Raw genomic sequence first — 21,092 nt, 5'->3', positions numbered from 1 at the left:
AAATTGACAGAGAGAAGGTGGAGTGCTAGCCTCCCATATGGATAGTCATCCATATGGATATATAAGCTTAAACTTCTGATGCGCAGTAGTAACTAAAAGGTAATATGAGGATTGACTTGTCCTAAAGGACTCTCCTCCCTGGAAGAGAGGGGAGTGGTTGTGGACGGGAGCCCGAGCACTGCTCCTAGCAGGGGGCATAGCCCCCTGCCTCCACCTCACCTGGCTGGCGCCCACGCCCCTCGGGAGGCAGCCAACCAGGTGCCTCGGAGGGGGCGTGTTCAGCAGCCTTTTGCTGCGGTGCCAGCCTCTCCCCGGCCTCATTCTTCGCCATCGTCTCGTCGCGAGTAAACCCACTTGCTTTAGAGATTCAATGCCTAAGCCAATACCTTTTCCACTGCCGTAATCAATAAAGTTGTGGCCTTTCCATGCCCATTAACCTTATATCATGTGTCCTTGTGTATTCATTCCGCATCGCGGGGGTCGGGTCCTCGAACCACAATATTATGTTATATGGCGCTGGTGTACCAGATTATTAATGTAAGTACACAAGAAATGCCAGATTACTTATATCTTATAGTTTTGAATAGATTTGGATATAATGTTTATTAATATTTATTTTTTAAAGCACCATAATTACATTCTTACAAATTTTCAAATCTTTTTGTTTTAGAGAATGACATTTTAAAAAATCAGTCAGGTCAAGAAAAACAATTACTTTATTATTTCTTCAGAACTACCCCCCCTTTTTTTGTTAAAGCTCCAAAGTACAAAACACATTTTGGCTGAAAATGTACTTCACATTCTTCATTATGGTGAGCCAGGAACAACTGAGTCATAGACTTATGACAAATAAGCACCAAACAACCGAAATCCTTTGGTGAGGGGAAACCTCATGTCAGATCTATGAATAAAACCTTGAAGTTTATATTTTCATTCTTAAACAGCCCCACAGTATTGCTTTATTGAACATACAGTGATAAAAGGCATCCATAGTTCTATAATGGATTGCATAGAAGAAGCAACAGCTGCCTAGCTTTAGCACAGCTGCAGCATCAGGTCTTCCCCAGGCTTTCAGCTGGTCTGTATTTTGCCTTTGAGATAATGCAGATTAAGCTTTTCTGGCCCAAGCTAAATACAAAAGAGGGAGCCAAAAAAGATTGGATAAAAGAGTTAATGAATTAAAATGGAAATCTTTACAGATTGACTGTACAAAGTATGTCAGAAATGGGACACAGACAGAAGGAAGCTGCCAGGTATAGATTTAAAGGATGGCTGGTTACCTGGGACTACAAGTGAAGAATGGTATGCAGCCTGGCGTGGCCCAGTCCCAGGGCCATTGCATCATGGCACGACTCACGTGGTTGCCTTGTAAGGTGTGAAAGCCCATTTGAATGGCCCAATCAGAGTGATGAAGGAGCGTGGCTATGGCAACAGACCTAGTTCCATTCAAGTCCGCCCAAATAATTTAAAAGGCAAGTCGTAGCAGAAGTTGGCTGCTCATATATTGTTGGATCCCTCACCCTCCCAGCCTGTTTCTGAATGGTCCTGCCCAAAGGAGGGTGGGTGAGGCAGAGTGTGGACCTTCCCATGGAATACTCAATTGCTGTATTTGGGGCCAGGGATGATATTTTCCAGTAGACAAACTGGCTGGTTGGCAGGCTTTTGCCTACCTCATAGCAATTGTCACAACTTTGGGTGGATAAGGCATTGGGTTGCATCTTTAGCCTATTGGCTAAAGGAGATCTGGGAAGGGGTGTCTCTGGGAGTCCACACGGCGGAAGATGGGCCATAGCACCCTTCCAAGTGGCGGCCCTGAAGGGTTCACCCCAATTTAATGTACATAATAGACAGACTTGCTATTCAAGGTCAACCAAACCTCTGATCAACCAGCTGGTGAGCTGCTAGATACCTGATGCATTTCCAATGCCTTCACTTAATCCTACTTACATCTGTAATCAATAAAGTTGTGGTCTATTTCAACCCCAAACTGCTGTTATGAGTCTCATTTCTACCTTGGGCAGCCCCGCACCAGGGCTGCACGCTTCCTGTGCTTGGCCCCACAAGGGCAAAACCCTGTTATCTTGAGAAATTTGCTCAGTGAGTTGCTGCTAATCTATGATAGTGTTTTCTCAGATGAATCCTTGTAGTTTCCCAGTGATATTTGTGATTGGGCTATAAAAAACAGTGTATAGACTAAGATGCTGTGAACTTGAGAGTATGGGCTGACCATGGTCCACCGCAAAGTGCATGAGCTAGAACAAGCCTGAGCTCAGCACTTCTCCTGTGCAGCTTGGAGAAAAATGTCTGCAGTAGAGTAATTTCGCCTTCTATGAATTTTGGTAAGAAGCATAGATCATAGTCTAAAATAAACTCTGGTCATTTTCTAAACAATCTGGCTTCAAACCATAGATTATGAAGCTGGCTTATTTAATTAAGAAGCTATCTAAAATGATAAATATCTATTTTTTTGCTCTGAATATTTCTCACCTTTCTTGTCTGTAAATATAACAGTGTTTTGCATTGGCTTATCTTTTAAAATTTAAAATTGTTTTAAAAAATCTTCTTAGTGCTTGCATTTCGTTGCCTCTATTTCTCAGTATACATTGTTTTCCTCTAGTAGAAATCTCTTAGACAGACCAAAGGTTACACCTGCTGTCTCACACTTAGATTGTAATCAGAGGGGCGTCATTTTCTTGTGGTTAACTCTGTTTCATAGCACCCTGCTTAGTTTTGTTTTAGGCACTTTAGAAATAATAAATACTATGTTAAATTATGGGCTGGATCCAGATCCAGTCATACTGAGAGCAGAGGAGATTAACAGGACTAACTTCAGAATGCCAAACAACAATCTGTGCCACAATCTTTTCAGTTACCTATTCTTCCACATACTGAGGTTGTGTGTGTTACAAGAATGTGTGACATATGCATCTTTGCAATGCTTCCAGTCTTCTTACATCTAAGGGCAGTTTGTGCACAAATAAAGATTATTCGATTTTTCAACACTTGACAACTCACAGCTGAATGTGTGAGCAGTCTCTAATGAAAAACACTGTGTTTAAGGAAATGTGTGGTGATATGACCTTTCTGACTGATACTTGAGCAGTGATTGCTCATTCATGCCTCAGTTGATTCTGTATGCATGTGTGAATCTGTATAAGATGTGAGCTTAAAGTAACAGGCAAGTAACCTTATTCTACCTTGCATGTCAAGTGCTAAGAAAGAAACAAAGGGCTGATTCACATGTTCATATTCGTCACCTGATATCTTGCACCATCACTTGATTATTTGTTACTTGATGACATTGACCAAGTCTGAATATTCCATTCCCTAAAATGTTCCCACGGGCAGCGGGAGGTGAGGTGTAATGTTGTTGCCACATATGGTGTTATCTAGAGTAAACATGAGGTGTAGCATTTTCCTACAATAGCAATCCGATATGACTTTTTGGGGTGTCTTTTAATTGCACTGTGGAAACGGCTTCCATTAAACACAGGCAGTACTAATGTGGCCTTTGATTTGTGTTTCCACTCATTGTCCCATAATAAATGTGACTACTCTGCTTCAGGAGACTAAAGGTTAGTTTCCTCCACGTCAATACTTTGACAAACATAGACAAAAGAGAGCTAGATTGTCTCTGCAGGTTTGGCTACATTGGTCACCACAAAAACTGCTCTTGAACCATATCCTATGTGAGCTTAATATATTCAGGGTGAATACTGAGAAGAAAATCTAGAGTCTTAAAACATGTGATATACAGTGCATTTGATACACACTGCAAATAAGCAAATATATCACATGGAGAACTCCAAACATCACAAGGGAGCCTAACTGCTTAAGGTGTGAACTCCTCCACAGAAATCATTATATCTGAGGTGATATGGAGGGTCTATCTGTAGGATGTGAACTATGAAGACTGTTTCAAACATGCCAATTGTTGCTTGTAGCTGAAGCCACTTTTCAGTGAATATGCACATTTGAATCTGCTCTAATGTGCTTAAATGTTGGCAATACAGAACCAAAAAGAAAGTATTTGATCAGAAAACTGTGTGTCCATTCTAGAAGGCATTAGTAAAAGTACACACTATATACAAATACTTCTTCACAATTCAAAGTTCAAAATGCAGCAGAAAAACCTAATGATTGGAAAATGGACACTGAGTTACTCTTGATATTTTAACCATTTCAATTTTTAAAACAGTAAATCCAAGTCTTCTACATGCTCTTTACATCAGGGTATGTCTGTTCCCATGCCTGATGGCTGAACGAAACAATGGGAAATCAAAGTCCTTAAAAGGGAAAGAAAAAATAGCAGAGAAAGCAGAACACAATGAATCCTATAACCCAATTGATGGAATAAATGTAGATTATCACCATGTCCATGTCAAATCGCAATCCTCTGCTATCATCCTCAAAGTCCATATAGTCCATCCTGTGAGCAGCATGTGGGAAATGCCTTCGGGTAAAGGAATCTGTATTTTGAAAACCTGCAGGACCAGAAAAAAAAAGAACAAGTTATAATTCTGTCAAAAATAAGGCTAGTATAAATTCCTTTTCTTAGATACACAGAGAAAAGATAGGGGGAAATCATATGCTAATATAATAGTCCAGTTACATTTGATCTCATCTCTCCCTCATATGCCATCTTGCAGCAGTCATTCCACCTGACTGTAAAAGAGGGAATGATATAAATCAGGACACACTCCGTGGGCTCTGCTGACAGGCCAATTCCAGTTCGCCCTTCTCCCTCCAAATGCTTCCATTCAAGCTGCTTAGTATACAAACTTTAAGCACTTGTGCCAGATTTTGCTTGTTTTCCTTTTTCCTCCCTATCTTTCTTTCCTTCTGTGTCATGCCTTCTATTTTATTTATTTGCAATATTTATATCCCACTCAATAATGCCTCTGGGGAGTTAAAAACCATAAAACAAACAAGAATCCCTAAAAATTAAATAGAATAAAACAAGACGCCCTAGATCTCCCTCGCACACCATTCTCAAGCCTTCTGAGGATCCTATAATGATATCAACAAGCAGTTTGTATAACTGAGATGCTAACCCTTTCAATTGCCCCAAGGATTGTAAACAAACGAGGTTTGGGAGCAAATTCCTCTCTCCTTGGACAGTACAGAGCTCATGAAAGATCTAATTTAGGTTATCTGGAACCAACTATGCTTTACGTTAACTAATTTCTCATGCAGCTTTGTCTCCAATATGGGGTGGTCCCTTTCAGATAGGCTCTTTACATGATACAACCCCTTGCAACTTCCAGCCTTTGTAATGGATGTACTTACCCTTATGCCAAAATTGCTTTAAAAATGTGACCTAAAAAAATGTGACTGCGTGTCAAACTATTGCAGATCTTTATAAAGTTAGAGCATCTGTGCTTATGAGGCTATTGTGCATAGTTTGAAAAGAAAAGACATTAGATATCAAAAACCACCTCCTAGTGACCAGTCTCTCAAAGGCTCATAATAAATCACTCTCGATTATTATTGTTTTTAAAAAATCTGGCATGGTTTTACTCTATGATATGTGATAAAAGGAGAATATGGAACAAAACATTTGTCACTACAGCCAACTCCCATTTCTATCCCAAAATAAGACCCTTCCCCATGCAACGCAAGTAAAATATTCACCCTAATACAAAACCAACCCATTCTCCCAGCATTTAATTAAATGAAATGGATTGGGAATAATATTTTATCAACTTTTTAATTGATAATGCATTCTTATTCTCAAATAATGAGATAAAAATGTATAAGGGAAAGATGACTCAATGCTCTGGGGTATTAACATATCCTAAACATCACTACAAAATGTGCACCTAGGTTTTATTTCCTCATTTTATGTCACAGCTTGTAAGGAATGAATCTGGAAGTGACAAGTGCTGCCATTGGTGTGAAACTATTTGATTTCCATATATAAATCTTCTATATGTAGTCCACTCTCCAGAGGACTTTAATCAAATTGGCTACGTTTGATTATATTTTATTTATCTCTGTTCATATGGCAAATATAACACAAAATTTGCCAGGCGGCTATTTTTGCCTCAACTACTTTGAATCATCTTGTAATCATGAATCAAAACATAATCATGCAAACGTTTAGTGACATTAGTTGAACTTGTGACGTTAAGTTGCACCAGTTGAGAAGATTCAGATGAATAGATGTAATCCTTGATTTGTATCTCTGTGTGATTTACTTTAAGCAAACCTGCCTTATATTTACCCTGAATTAGACTTTATAATGTAATCATTTTTCATTCAAAAATAGAAATTTTATTACTGTAATTGTTCTTGCTGGTGAACTCCACAGTCATACATCTCATACTGCATTAGCTAAATGTCTGACCCAATTTTCCCCGCCAGAACTGTATGGGAAGCCCCCTTGACTTCGAAGAATAAATGAAAAGCAATCATAAATCCAAAGCATAAGTTACATGCTAGTATTAAACACCCTTCCATCCAAGGCTCTTGCAGATTCATTACTGCATGCACCGAAAGCATAAAAGCGGTAAGTTTAGGCTCCTGCCTGAACCTTCCTGCCACATAAATAGGAAATTCATTCTACTATATCTTAATTAATTCAGTTTTAATAGTCCTCACCAAATTTAAAAAAGGGGAAGCTGGGTCTTCTCAGTACACATGGCTGTGGATGAATAAGGTGTTCTTTAGTCACCAGTTGTGTTTCTCATTTTGCTTTCCATCAAGACTTTCCATCAAGACTTTGCTTTCCATAAAGAATTATTTTCCATATTTTTTTGGGAAGAAGGAAGGATCACCCCATCCCCAGCCTGGTCTCCAGCCCAAACTCAAGCAGCACCATAAGCATATGTGTTACTAAGAACTGCAACTCAAGAGGCAGACCATCTCCCTTGCATGCAGGAGGCCCCAGGTTCACTCCTTGGTGGCATCTCTGGGTAGGGTGGGAAAAGGTCCTTCCTGAAACACTGGAGAGCTGCTGCTTGCCAGGATAGACAATACTGGGCTAGATGGACCAATGGGCTCATAATTTTTCCTTGCCCAATTGGAATGAAGGGTAGTTCACCACATTAGCCTCTGCTAACCTGCAAAACTGAATGTTGTCACCATTACTGAAGGATGTCAACATTTTCCACCCATTTTCAGCAAACAGAAAGGCACTAGGTATAAGAAAAGCATAATCTTGGTCTGCCAGACATCTAGTAGAGATTTAGTGGCAAGGGTAAAAGGTAATTTTGGAAGTTTTTTGCCTGTTTTGCAGTGATGTTAGGAAGCTTTAGCTCTTGCATACTGTATTTAGTAATATGATGCAAATGTCTGCTTAATATCCAGCTCCATAGACTATACCGGTAATGTTTTACGTCAGTTAATTTTTTCCCTGATAACTTGAGACACATACTTAAATAGGAATACTTCTGTCTAGAAAAATTCTGTTAACAAACAAAAAAGGGCTGTTTTAATCAAATGTCTTCTTTCAAATACCTTCCTTATAGTTCTCCCTTCAACTAGTTTCTCAGTGTCTTTAAAATTTATTCCATGTAGATTTCAATGATGGGGCCCTGTGATGTTTCAGGGACAATGTGGTCTGTGTTACATTTATGCGGCTAGTAAGGCAAACTGTGATGATGGATGTTTTTATGAAGCAAGTCTGAAGAGAGGTAGAGGATGCACATCAGGAAACTGTTCTGTATGACAGCCACAGAACCAATGAATATATATATATATATATATATATATGGGACTAATTGTTTAAAAACACTCCCAGAGGTTTTTGCATCAGTTGTTTAAGAAACATAAAATAAATCTATAATGATTTCAGGCTAAAATCTACTTGCTTATACTGCTCTCAGAACAAAGAAGGCAAAAGTGAACTGTGTTAATTGAATAAGAGACAGTCAGTCTTTGCTCCAAGAAGCGAACTGTCTGTGATTCGATTAACAGTATGCTCTCATCTTCCTTCTTTCAGCTGTTTTCTTTACCTTGCATTGATTTTTGTGGCATTTTAGAAAGTAACCACTCTCTCCTACCCTCAAGAAAAACAACAGACAAAAGTCCATTACAGACATTATGAGAGACGGTGCAAAAACAACAACCCATCATTTTTGTTTTATTATGAACAGAAGAATGTCAATGAGCAAAGTGATGGAAAACATACAGGCGGTGTTTGTTTGTTTTTAATCTAAGTAGCTAACCAAAGAGTAGCAGGTAAATCAAACAGAAGCTAACATTTTAGCACATTCTAAGCTGAGAGCAGTACCTGCATTTCTCACAACTCAGGAGATTTTAGCCAAGTGAGATTTATCCTTGTATGATTGTGCAGCACATTTTATATATAGATGTGAGCACTGTGTGATGCTGAAAAAAATCATGTGGAAAACAGTCACTCAAGTTTCCTTTTCGGCCTCACAGCAGGTGGCTAGCAACAGCTGTTAATGAAGATAACAAATATGGGTGAAGGTTTCTGGATTCGGAGGGAAAATGCATGAAAATTTTCTTCAAGTTAAAACTTGGTTGTTAACCCCCAAACAACTGCTTGGAATGCAATTTAATTCAAAAAATAAACCATGCAGGTATGAAACACAATAAAGGCATTAAGGAACATAGGAAGGAGAGAGATAGTGGGCTAGATGGAAAAATAGTTCCCTTATTGACTGTGGCCAGGATGGCTACTTTAAGGTCATTTACAGAACGTCCTGGAACACTGAAATGTTCCCAACTGGCTTTTGAATCTTGCCATTTCTGCTTAACATCAGATGATTTTGTTGGATCAGCCCAGCATCCTGCTCTCAGTGGCCAACCAGAATACTGTGGGAAGCTTGTAAAAAGGACATGAGCACAACTACACCTGCAATTCCCAACAGCCTACAACCTCTAATGCCTCCAAATGTGGCAGTCAGTACAGTCACCGTGGCTAGTAGTAATAGCCTTGTCTTCTGTGAACTTGTCCAATCCCCTTTTAAAGCTATCCAAGTTGGGAGTCATCAATTCTTCTTGTGGAAGTGAGTGCCATAGTTTAACTATGTGCTGCATGAAGAACTACTTTTTTTCCTATCTGTCCTGAATCTTCTACCATTCAGGCGCTACAAAATTTATTTTTTTCAAAATCAGTGGCTTCATATGAAGTGAGACTTTGGAACCTTTGTACATGGTTAGATAGAGATGAGTAAGTGTCTGTGTGTGGGGATTACTACTACTACTACTACTACTAAAATTTCTATACCACCCTTCATCTGAGGATCACAGGGCGCTTAACATAAAAATACATAACATAGTAAAAAACAAAATAATACCCCACCACAGTTTAAAAGACCTTAGATTGTTTAATTTGCCCAAGGCATTGGAGAAGAGGAATGTTTTTGCCTGTAATGAAGGTGTCAGGCGAGTCTCCCTGGGGGAGAGCATTCCACAAACAGGGAGCCACCACACAAAAGGCCTGTTCTCGTGTTGCCACCCTTTGGATCTCTCATGGAAGAGTCAAGTGAAGAAGGGCCTCCGATGATGATCGCAGGGTCCTGGTCGGTTCATATGAGGAGAGGCAGTCCTTGAGGTATTGTGGCTTAGGAAAAGTTTTTAAATGATGTAAAAGTCTCTGAATTTCCTCCATTGTCTCTGCGCTACTTCCTCAACCAAATTGACAGTTTTATTGTGCACATTAAGCAGAAATAAATTACTAGATACAGGTGTCCTACATGCAGGTTTTCAGTAAGAACTGATTAATATAACTCCTTTCTGTGATTTGTGCATGAAGACTTGAAGATGGTTTATATAATACAAGGAAAGTTCCCAAGATTAACCTGGAAATCAGAGGTCAATGAATATTCATCACACCCAGGCATGTTACTGTTACTGAGAGTTTAAGCAACTAACATAAAGATGTTAGGAAATATCACATTGTGGCTTGTTGCTATTTTAAATCTGTTATTTAAGTATCGAGCACATCTTGTGCTGAAATTAAACAAAATAGTTGGCTGTTTCACAGATGCGTTGACACTTTTTATCATATCATTTCAAAATAGTTTAAAGATAATTACAGAAATATTTATAGAGGGATTTGTTCTCCTGGCAATTCAACACCAATCAATTCACTTTTATGTTAAAACTGAGAGCTGAGTCTTGCATGGGCATGCACCCGTGCACAGACACTCACTATCACTTGCCCAAGAACATTAAATGCATTTAGGTGTTCAGAACCAGCTTCTTCTACATAAATCAGAAAGCCTGTAGAAACTGGTCTCAAAAGATAATTGTGCAATTGATCACACAAACTAACATGCACATCAACCAATGGGGTATGAGCTGCCGGTTTAATATAGTTTACCTTCACCTGAGAATAATTCTGAAACCTGTTCAGAACCCAATTAACATTTCCCTAACCTTTCTGTAAACATAGTTACTGGCATTTTTTGATACCAATACTTAGTGGCAGATGGTTCACCCCTCCCCTCAAGAGGCCGTTACAAACCATTAGTTTAGCAATATGTACAACTTAAATCTGAAGCGTATGCTCTCTCGATCTGAATTATTCACATCTGACACTGTGTGAACATTTCTCTCAGTTCATTTTGCTGAATTTAATTTACAGATTCTGGTTCTTCTGGACTTTAGCCACTGCAAAGCTGATTTGTTGGGTCAAACCAGCTTGCATAATATTAGTCACTGGAACCATGGAGCTGTGAATCTTTGCAAAAGGAGAAACTGCCCCACTGCCATTATTCTCTGCTGGTGAAGGAGTCATATGAAACCTGACCCAGGTTCCAGTACACTAGATGAGGAGCCTGGACTGTTATGAGACTTAGCATTGCTGTTTTCTACTGCTAAGAATTGGGATCCTGACTCTGAAAATGGTACATTCAATTTAGATGGTCTAGAAGGAACCTCAACAGCTGTTCCCAAACAAGATTCAGTTTTCTTTGAAGCATTACTGCTAACACGATCCACCTCTTGCTGGGCTTCTTGAGAATTCATCTCCATTTCCGAAACACTTGTCATTTTAGTTTGAGCGTCCTGCATAAATCTGTGGCAGTAGACATCAATCGGCTTAGTGAACTCTATTACGGCATTGTCTGTGGCAGCAGTTTCCTGGAGTCCTTTGCCTTCCAATTCAGACTTGTTAGTTTGGTCTTCATAGTGTGTCATGTGGATTTCTGAAGGAACAGGAATGCTAATATTTTTTTAAAAAAATGATATTTATTACTTTTTCAACATTTCCAACACAACACTACAAACAAAAAAGAAAAGAGAAAAAACAATACAAATACAATACAAAAATGCTACATGGACTAACAAAACAAAGCAAAAACAAACAAAAACAATTTAAAAACACCTCAAACATTTTCAATATCTTATATTTCATTCACTTATTTCCAGCGACCTCCTCACACCTCCCTTTTTGTATTCCACTTCTATTAATTGTTTCAGCAATTCTTTTCCATCTTACTCTGTTTTCTATCCTATAATTATCTTAACATATTCTCGCCTTGTTTTTCCTTTAATTTTCTATTAATCTATTTATACTTAATTCCTTATGACATTTCTACTAAAGCCATATAACTTCATTCCAACATTTTTCTAACATTCCTTAATTTTACAATATTTCTATAAATAGTCTTTAAACTTTTTCCAATCTTCTTCCACCGACTCTTCTCCCTGGTCTCGGATCTTGCCAGTCATTTCCGCCAATTCCATATAGTCCATCAACTTCGTCTGCCATTGTTCAACACTTCAGTGCTTTCAAGAAGCAGCCATTCTCTCAACCAGCAAAAAGCAGATGGTTCACAACGAAATTTAAAGATCTGGCAGGGCAGATCCACCTCCTTCTTTGGCATCCATCAATATCTTAAGTTTTACTTGAGGCTTCCTGCCCTGCCAAACAACTCTAGAAACATCCCTCTGCCACCTCCTGAAACAATCCATCCCATCCAAAGCTTGCAATGTTTGAAACAAAAGTAACATCCCCAGCAACACAGCAGCCCTCATCCCCACCACAGTAACTCGGCCCAACAGTAACAACTTCTGATTTGTCCATATTTCCAAATCCCCCTTCTCTTCAATCCAACATCCTTCACAGTTATCCTTAAACAGATTCACATTTTTGGTGGTCATACTAACCCCCAAATACCTCTCTTTCTCAACCAATGTTAGTCCTGTCGCCTCCTGAAACTCTGTCAAGCTTTCCTGTTCCAGTTCAGATAGGGCTCTGGTCCTCAAATTCATCTGTTCTTCTTTAAGTTCCATCATAACGAATGTCAGCTTATGTTTATCAGGTTGTCTTTGTATGGATGGGACTCTCCTCTCCAGTTGTATTGCTTTAGATTCAGCAGCAAGGGTTTTCCCCTGACTTCATCTGCAGTTTGCCGTATCAGAGTAGATTCCTGTGTCAGTTTCTGGGTGGTTTCTGAATTGGTATTCACCTTTTGTCCCAAGTTATTTAAACTTTCTACAATTAAGTCAATTTCAATATTTGCAGCATCCATTTTCACATTTATCACGTCTGTTTTCTTGTGAAGTTGTTCCAGCGAATTGTTTATTTTCAATAATGCAGTCACTAAGGCCTCTTCTGTCGAAATCCCGTCTGTTTTTTCCTTTCCATTTGCCATAACACTTAAGAGATTCAAGGTCAATTCCAAAGTCTCACACTTTTTTATCTTGCAGCTGGAAATTCCCCTAGCCCAGCTCCTGTAAAGTAACCAATTTCAACTAGGGGAAAACAGTTTCTATTTGTATTGGTCAGTATGTCCTCTTTTAAACACAGTTTCAATAATCCAAAGTTAGTTTCAATTTTCAGTTACTTTCCTCCTTTTTTTGAAAACCACTGGAGACAGTAGAAACAATGTATTCTCTTGTTTAGCTACCTGTCAATGAACGTTCTAAACACTGTCAATGGACGTTCCAAAAAACATCAATCCTGCTAGCAGCCCGTTTCCAGGGTCAGAGCGGCGGTATTATAACTCTCTTAACTCTCTCCTACAGGCATATTCAGTCCACCACTTCTCCCCTTCTTCTCCTGTCTCCAAAAAGGGGGGGGGTTTAGTTCTTTACCTATGGAAATTTAGTCTTTTACAAAAGGCTTTCCAAGACTTTAGCTTGCAGCCTCCTTGCTTCAGTTTATCTACAAAAGGGGGAGATGGACTTCCTGTATTGAACCTCCCCGTTTCGATGCCAGATTAAACGTTTAAAAATCCAATTCTTCCCAATTCAGCTCTACTCACGGGTAATTACTTTAGAGTCAAATTGTCCACAGGAAAAAGTCAGTGCTCTCCGACAACAGCTATACGGCTTCGCTCCGTGGAAGAAGCAGATGATTCGAAGCACCGCGCCACTCACCCCACATCACTCCGGATCCCCGAAACTGGGTTTCCCCGCGAGTAGGGGAGGCGCAAAAGGTGCCCGCCGAATCCCACGTTCACAGGCTTCTCCCGCCTGTGATTTTTATGGGTCTCCGCCTTCGCCGTGCCGGTACAGACCCAAATTCCCACGGGGCAAATTCCTCCCGATCAGAGGAATTCCGCCATTGCCGGAGGCACCAACCCGGAAGTCTCAACAGGAATGCTAATATTGATGTCAGTGCTGCTTATAGACTGGGACTGATTGCTTAGCTGAGGAGCAGAGGCGATGACACCACAACTGGGCAGAACTTAATTTATCTGTCCCATGTTCTCCAAGGAGTCGATGAACTGCTGGTCATCATCAGATTTGGAATTTGTAAGGTACTCATCAGAATGAATCAGTATCTGAGGAGATCTCAATTCAGATTCTGCATTGGCTTTAGGATCTGTCATGTCACTTGTGCCACCATCGTACCCCATACTTGTGCCTGCCACAAAGACTTTGCATCTCAGTGGCTTCAACTGGTGTAGTGGTTGTGGGGGACTGAAAAATACCTGCCCATGTAAAATTTATGTGAAGTGTTTTCACATGATGAAAACTGCAGGTAATGGACAATTTTACTTAAAATGCTACATATATGAAGTGAGCAAGTAATTAATTATTTGAGCAATGTGGGTAGCTATCTTAATTACAGCAGATCTTAATGCTAATTGTTGATTGAGTGATTCAGAACAATGTTGTAGAATAGCATGTTTTCACTTGTTACAGAATAAGCACTTATTAAAAATAACAGAATAGCCTTCTTCCCTAAGCTGTGGAACCCCTCACAGTGGTCCATATGGCAATTCACTATACAGCTTGTCCTGAATGCTGAAGATGCACAGCTTTGATGCCTGAGATATCTATTTTCAGGACTCACCCTATATTTGTGATAATAAATTGTTTTAAATGTTGTATTGTTGTAACCTGGTCTGGGGCCTTAGGGCAAAGGGCAGGTAAATAATAATACAGAATTAAGGAAAATAAACGCAAAGCATTGTAAAACAACTACAAACGGTAAGATAGTAGTTTGTATGTTTTATCTCTAGTTTTAATACTCTTGCTTTTTGGATACAGTGTTTTCACTGATTCCATGGAACTTAAATCTAATATTTTTCTTCAATGAAAAACTGTCTTAACAGGAAGTGTTCACAAGATCTCTGTAGCAACATGTACTCAGGATGTTCTGAAAGTGTGGAAAGGTGAGGAAAGAAACATAATGCATTATGTTTAAAACATGGCTCACAGAGCCTTTGGGAGGAGTGACCCAAAAGGCATTAGAGATTCTATAAATATTTTAGCAATCCTAAGAGATACAATACAGGGAGAGGAATTAGAAAAAAGAGCCAGCAAGTAGTTTGCCAGCATGAAAGCAGAACCAGGGATGTACTGAGAGTTTTACTCAGTAAAATTGATTGGGCACACTCATTTGGGTGGGGGGTTTTGTTTTGTTTTTTTTGACTCTCAGTGATTACTGTATTTTTTGCTCTATAAGACTCACTTTTTCCCTCCTAAAAAGTAAGGGAAAATGTGTGTGCGCCTTATGGAGCAAATGCAGGCTGCACAGCTATCACAGAAGCCAGAACAGCAAGAGGGATTGCTGCTTTCACTGCCCAGTGATCCCTCTTCCTGTTCTGGCTTCTGAGATTCAGAATATTTTTTTCTTGTTTTCCTCCTCCAAAAACTAGGTCCGTCTTGTGGTCTGGTGCGTCTTATAGAGCAAAAAATATGGTACTCTTTTATGTAACTCATAGCAATTCTCATAACAAAAACAGTCTTAAGCTAGCACAGCTAGTCAATACCAATAATCGGATTTGTAACTGGATGCTAATTACCAACTGATGAGAAGCAGTGACTTTAATTCATGAGTATTTTTGGTTAAACATTAATTGATATTTAATATACTTATTAATGACTAGGTGGGCATTATTATAGAATCATAAGGCGGCAAGGAAACCAGAGGACTGTTGTTCAGTTCCCTAATCTCTGCCAATATAGCTGTACCTAAAGCATCCCTGTCAGGTGCCTATTCAACCTTTCTCATAAAAGCCTACAAGGAAGGAAATGTACAACCTCCTGAAGAAGTTCACTGAAATACTAAAACTGCTCTTAAATTTTGGTATTTTAAATAACAGAATTACAAAGCTTGGTTTAATGAACCATCAGTTTCAAGCCTGTGACAGAAGTAGAGGTCATGCCCAAATCCACCTCTGTCATCTTATCTTCTCTCTTGAATATACATCTGTAAATAATGTTAGAGGGCATCTAGACCTTCCTTCTCTTTATGATTATTCTTTCTAAAATCCCAACAGCATTTCTGGAGATTCCTTTCTTTATCTGACATTTAGCTAGATCAACTCTTTGAAGTTGCTTCCATCAGATCTGTCATTTCATACTGCATGACTACTCTTTTCAAAGTGACATTGGGCAAACAAGGATACCAGCAACAATGTGTGTCCTGTGCTGTGTTTATGGCAGTTATGTAACAACAAAAAATACATGCTCAGCACAAGGCTAGAAGGACAATGGTACTCAATGAAAGAAGAGAAAAGCATAGCCTTTGCTGGTTGTAAATTTTGCCTGGGAGCAGAACCATAAATGCTCCATAGGCCACAGAACATTTTTTTGTTGCTTTCAGTAAAAAAGGACTGACCTTGACTGACCCAGTTTTACAGTACTACATTGGAAGATGCTTTTGGGTCAACTCTTTATCAATTCTGGATATAGTACCCTTAGAGTTAACCTTCCAATCTTGTTCAAAGGCTTGCCAGAATAATGTTTCAAATAAAACCAAGTCAGTGCAGGGCTCTGCTCCCTAGAATAAGTGATAAAGTCATGTCATGGCAGTGCCTATTCTGACCATGATAGAGGGTCTCTGGTTCTTTTTCTGCCTACTTCTTAGCATTCGTTAAACAGAAAGGACCTCAGCTTAAGCCAACTCCAAGCAATTCCATGTCCAAGCCCCATGAGGCAACAATGCATATTAGAGGGCAATGGCTGTTGCTGAATCAAAGATCATAGTTATATTATTCTAAGATTGTACAAGTCATTGCATAGGGCAATAGTTTTATTTATTTATTTAGAAGCATTTATAATCTGTTTAAGATTTTGAAAACCTGTAAGTGGAAGTTAGTAGGAAGCTGAATGAAAAAGAAAGCAAACTTCAGGTGGTTCACACCTGTATTTCCTGGGGAAACTGACAGTAAAGTACGGCAAGTTTACAGGAAAATGTCACATAACTAGATTTCAAATGTGAAGCACAGCAATAATATTGTACAACATGGTGCATAACTACCCCAAATACCAGTTAGACCCACCAATCTGAACAGTGGTATTATCCTGTACTCTTTCAATACAGGGCCCCAGTAGTGTCCTGTTATGAACTCTGGCGCATGTAATGTAATGAATCTGTAGACCTTAGGCTGCAAAATTTACAGGTAGCGGCCAAGAAATGGCATCAAATCCATTCACATGAATGCTACAGGCTGCATGTGACACATGAAAAGGCAAAATATTTAGCAATCTTTCTTACCTTCAATAACTCTGAATGCCTTCCTGCAACTAGGGAGGGGCCATTTTGCTAAACCGGATTCTTGAAAGTTTTCCTTTAATTTTGAATATTCAATAGGAAAGTGAGCCTTTGTTGAATTGTTCAGTTCTGCAGTGTGGGGGAAGGAAAAAAACATGTCACAAATCTTAACCACTTCACAATGTACATTTTGTAATTGCCAAATATTTTATTTACTTTTCTCACACACACAGAGAGTCTCCATGCAGCACATAAAGGAATTTTAAAATCCAAAAAAATTTAAACATTCAATACAAAACACATATAAGAAAACCTGGCAAGCATGATCTAAAAATTGGTTGAGTTCCTGCAGCAGTTTTTTTTTAAAAAAATATATAGCACTTGTAAGCATTGTATACTTTAAAATACAGGCTACAGTTGCATGACCTGGGTTGCAATCCTATCCATTCTTACCAGGGAATAAGTTCCACTGAACAAGGACGCTTAGGATCTGGCCACAGCAGATTCTAGAAAGGTTGCATGTAAGCATTTGGGGATGTCTAGCTATATACACTGTGGTTCAAGGCTACATGTCAGTGTACTTGCAGCACTAAAGTGACCTCTCTGGAGCATAAGCCTGGGCAGTTTGTATGGAGGTCCTGGGTTGCTCAGACGACAAGACTCACTGGACTCACTGATGGGGTCCAAAGGAAAGCAGAACAATACTTTTAGCTTATTTATTTATGATGTGATATCTTCTTGAATACTTATATAGCATCCCTAGCTATATAAAGAGCTGCAGTCTAGGAAGTAAACATACAGATATTAAGTATAGATTTTAAAGCAGAAGGGTCTGAATCATAGCTAAGGAAGCTGAGCACATGCAATTAAAGAGCTCTCTGAAACTTTATATAGCAGCGCCCTAAAGTAGATTATTAGCTGATGAAGTTTCTAGGTAGTCTATCAGCTTGCAGTACTTAAGTGGCAGGAAATTGGTAGAGATTAGCCCTTGCCTTATTCTTTTATGATGGTTTAGTGTTTCCATTATTCTTAAATTATTGTTTGTGTTTTATAATGTTTTTATATTTTGCTGGATATCATTCTGTGATCAGTTGTAGGATGAAGAATAGTATCAACATTTTCTAAATAAATATGCAGAGAAGATTGGGGGAAAGCATAGTCTAGCCTCTAGTGCAGAGGAAAGCTGTCCAAAACCTCAATACATAAACACAGGATCACTAATGATTCTCATCACCTTTGCAATTAATAGCCTTCCTTCCTGACTCAATCAGGCAAGTTGTCTCTGCCACCATTTTGGCAGAAACCTAGCAAAAAAATTAATCTGGAATTTTGTGGGCCATTACTCATCCTCTTTAGAAAAGCGCCCAAGTGATTATCTCTGGATGTGCTATATAATGGACAGTACAATAAATAATGAGCTAGCTCTTCAATTTCCATTGAACCACAAATGCATCTTATCTGGTCCTGTGGGCATACCAAGTGCTCTTCCCCCGTTACTGCAGATTTCAAAGCTGAAAACTTAATAAGGAAAAAGCTCTCTGGGCTGCAGGGTATCTAAGCTCAACCAGATAATGTTTGTACCCACTCTTTAATTTCAAAAGTTGCATAGCTGGAGAAATCTTAGAAGAATGGATTACTGCTATTCTGGTTTCTATTGCTATAATTTTAATGTTGTGAGAGAGGAATGCTTTGAGCTAGTCACAGAAACTTGGACTGAGATAGATCATATTGTGGAAAAAACTGAGACACCTGCTGTAATCGTTAATTTTTGTATAGCCCATGCTTCTGGGTTTATTGCATCAAACAGGGTTGGGGGTGGACCTAGCAACAGGTAAGACTATTAAGTGAATGCATCCTGGGATTTAGGGTTAATTCTATTTAAAACCATATATTTTTGTTCCTGCAACAAAAATTGTGTTCTGGAGTGCTGTTCTGGGTGCACCTGAAAGAAGAGAGTGCGAGAAACTTGTAACCACTAAGGCTCCGACTAGATAAGAATGTAATTGATTATGTGTTTCAAGCAGCATCTGCCCCCCTTATGTAGGGGCAGAGTGTTTGGCTATGGAGAAGTGAGTGCTACACACACAATCTCCCCGTGTGCTTTTCTCCCAATATTGGTGATTCTAAGCCCAGTTGAAGACAAATGTGTCTTGGAAGAACCTCCTGGCTTGGTGACGGACAGTTTAACACCCCCTCCTGGCTTTCCACTTTCGCTACTAACATTTGTACCCATCCCTTTCTCTACATAACTGGAATAGATGTGGATTTAGACACATGGATCTGCTACCATCATGCCTAATGTATGAGTAGTTACCATTATACTAGATTTGGAGTACAGTGTCTAATTAGTCCTGAACATTCACTTTGAGGGAAGACAGCTAAATATTTATTGGTCGTTACTAGGAAAGAGGAAATATATCTTTGAAAGCTTTATACCTGATTGGAAAAAAACTTGGGCAATTGCCGTGCGGCACAGAGGACACAGAGTGCTGGTTGGATTATCTTTGGCGAGTGTGCGTAGGCAAGGTTCACAGAAGATGTGGTGGCAGGGATAGCACATGTAAGGATTAAAATAAACATCCAGGCACACTGCACAGAGGTAGCTTTCCTTATCTTGCCAGTGTTCGTGCTCCTCTTCTGTATTCATAGCCTGGGGTAAGAGGGAGAAACAAAGCAGTGCTTTAAAATTATTTCACTCAGTCAAATAAGATACACAATAAAGGCATCATGCTCCAAGTACAATGTGTATTCCCCCACCCCTACTAATATTTTCTAACGTAATCCCAAAGTAAAACCAATGTACCTGAAGTAATGTGAACGCTTCTAGGTGGAACTAGAACAAAAAGAAACATGCTTTGCTGCAACAGCTGATAAATTACACAAATCACCTCCCCCTATGTACGGCAAGCTTTCCTATTACTTGTGATGTGCAAATTTTATGAACTATTACAACAGTCAGTAAAAGAACGGCAACACTGGGGCTAGGGGTAGGTGTATTAAAAAGTAGGTGAGTGCTTAGCATGACTATAACAAATTATCTTCTTCTCTTATGAGAAAGTGAATGCTTACATCATCTTCAGAATTCCACATGCTGTAGTCGAAAATAGTGAGCAATGCAAGCCTGCACTCATACAAGCTAGCCCACCTAGCACTTAATGGGTTTCAAGGGGAGGCAGTAGAAACTACCTCCACTACCTGATTACTGCCCCTCCCTCCAGAAGGTGTCCCATTTGGGGGGGGGCTATGGATTTGGGGGATCTAACACAATCTAGCTGGTCCTACCTCCCAGCTTCAGATCCCTCAGATCACCCCAGCCTTTCCCTTCCCTGAGCCCTAGTCAGGAGGACGGGTTCAGAACCAGCACATGTTCTGAGCCAGGGCCCTGCTCACGCTCCAGGAAGGGGTGGGAGAGCAAGGGCAACTAAAAAAATTGGTGCCTAGTTATTGCTGATGCAACCTTGTCTAGCTCATATACCTGTGATTTATAGTTGGATGGCCCCTGCGCTTTTGTAGAAACCTTGCTTCGTGACCAAAATCTTGCTGGTAAGAGAATCTAAGCAGTAGTGGAAATGGTATAGTCAAGCAATGTGTTGTTCAAGGCTACTTAGGAGTTTTGTAGCTAAGCAATAGCTTTGAACTTGCCCATACCTGGTCCCAACTCTCTAGCACAATGACTAAGAAATCAAGAGCAAAGGATGGCAAAATGGAAAGAGCAAACCCAGCTTTCATTTTTAATCAGGGGTTTCTAGATCTCAAGGTTATAGAGACATATTACATAGGTATCAATCAATCAATCAATCAATCAATCAATCAATAGGTGTCAATTAAATAGGACATATTCATTAGGTCCAGACATTAGAGGTCAGAAATGGGTTTCGGCCAAGGTCTGTTTTGTGTGTGTTTGCGTGTGCATCTCACTCCTCTTTCTTTTTGCGATGGCATTCTTTTGCTGATGCCAAATTAAATTAGAATGATAAATCATTTCTGATTAGTTCCTCAGCTCAGATGACCTAAACTTGTCTACTTTATTTTGTCAATTGTGAATTTGGCATTGCAGATGGTAGCATTTTTGTTTTTGGCATGCAATAAACACGAAGTCCTGAATTATTATTATTAACGTATTTGAACAATATAAGTGATAATTGCTTCTTACCAAACATGCATATATAGATTCAGTCACTGCAAATATATATTCTCTTTTCAGCACCTTTTTGTTTAG

At 39.4% G+C, this 21,092-nt stretch overlaps 1 protein-coding gene across 1 annotated transcript; it reads right to left on the bottom strand.

Moving 5' to 3' along the window:
* Positions 1–4,154: 4,154 nt before the first annotated feature.
* LOC309514239 (E3 ubiquitin-protein ligase RNF180-like) lies at positions 4,155–21,067 on the bottom strand. Its single transcript, XM_082191315.1, has 6 exons — positions 21,027–21,067; positions 20,349–20,426; positions 19,677–19,706; positions 19,310–19,523; positions 16,877–17,002; positions 4,155–4,484 (listed from the first exon to the last, which is right to left on the bottom strand). Exons 4-6 carry the CDS (start codon positions 19,518–19,520, stop codon positions 4,288–4,290), a joined length of 534 nt encoding a protein of 177 aa, XP_082047441.1. The 5' UTR covers positions 19,521–19,523; positions 19,677–19,706; positions 20,349–20,426; positions 21,027–21,067; the 3' UTR covers positions 4,155–4,287.
* Between the last annotated feature and the right edge of the window lie 25 nt (positions 21,068–21,092).

This window comes from Podarcis vaucheri (assembly GCF_965113315.1).
Source record: "Podarcis vaucheri genome assembly, chromosome: 11".
Lineage (NCBI taxonomy): Eukaryota > Metazoa > Chordata > Lepidosauria > Squamata > Lacertidae > Podarcis > Podarcis vaucheri.
This window is presented reverse-complemented; position numbering and strand designations above follow the sequence as displayed.

Bases quoted from the DNA above. Each gene is read 5' to 3' on its own strand.
- LOC309514239 (XM_082191315.1), bottom strand. From the start codon at position 19,520: ATGAATACAGAAGAGGAGCACGAACACTGGCAAGATAAGGAAAGCTAC. The intron at 17,003-19,309 runs GTATAAAGCTTT...CCCACACTGCAG, and splicing joins CCAAGTTTTTTTCCAATCAG to AACTGAACAATTCAACAAAG. The intron at 4,485-16,876 runs GTAAGAAAGATT...CTGGTCCTGCAG, and splicing joins GGCATTCAGAGTTATTGAAG to GTTTTCAAAATACAGATTCC.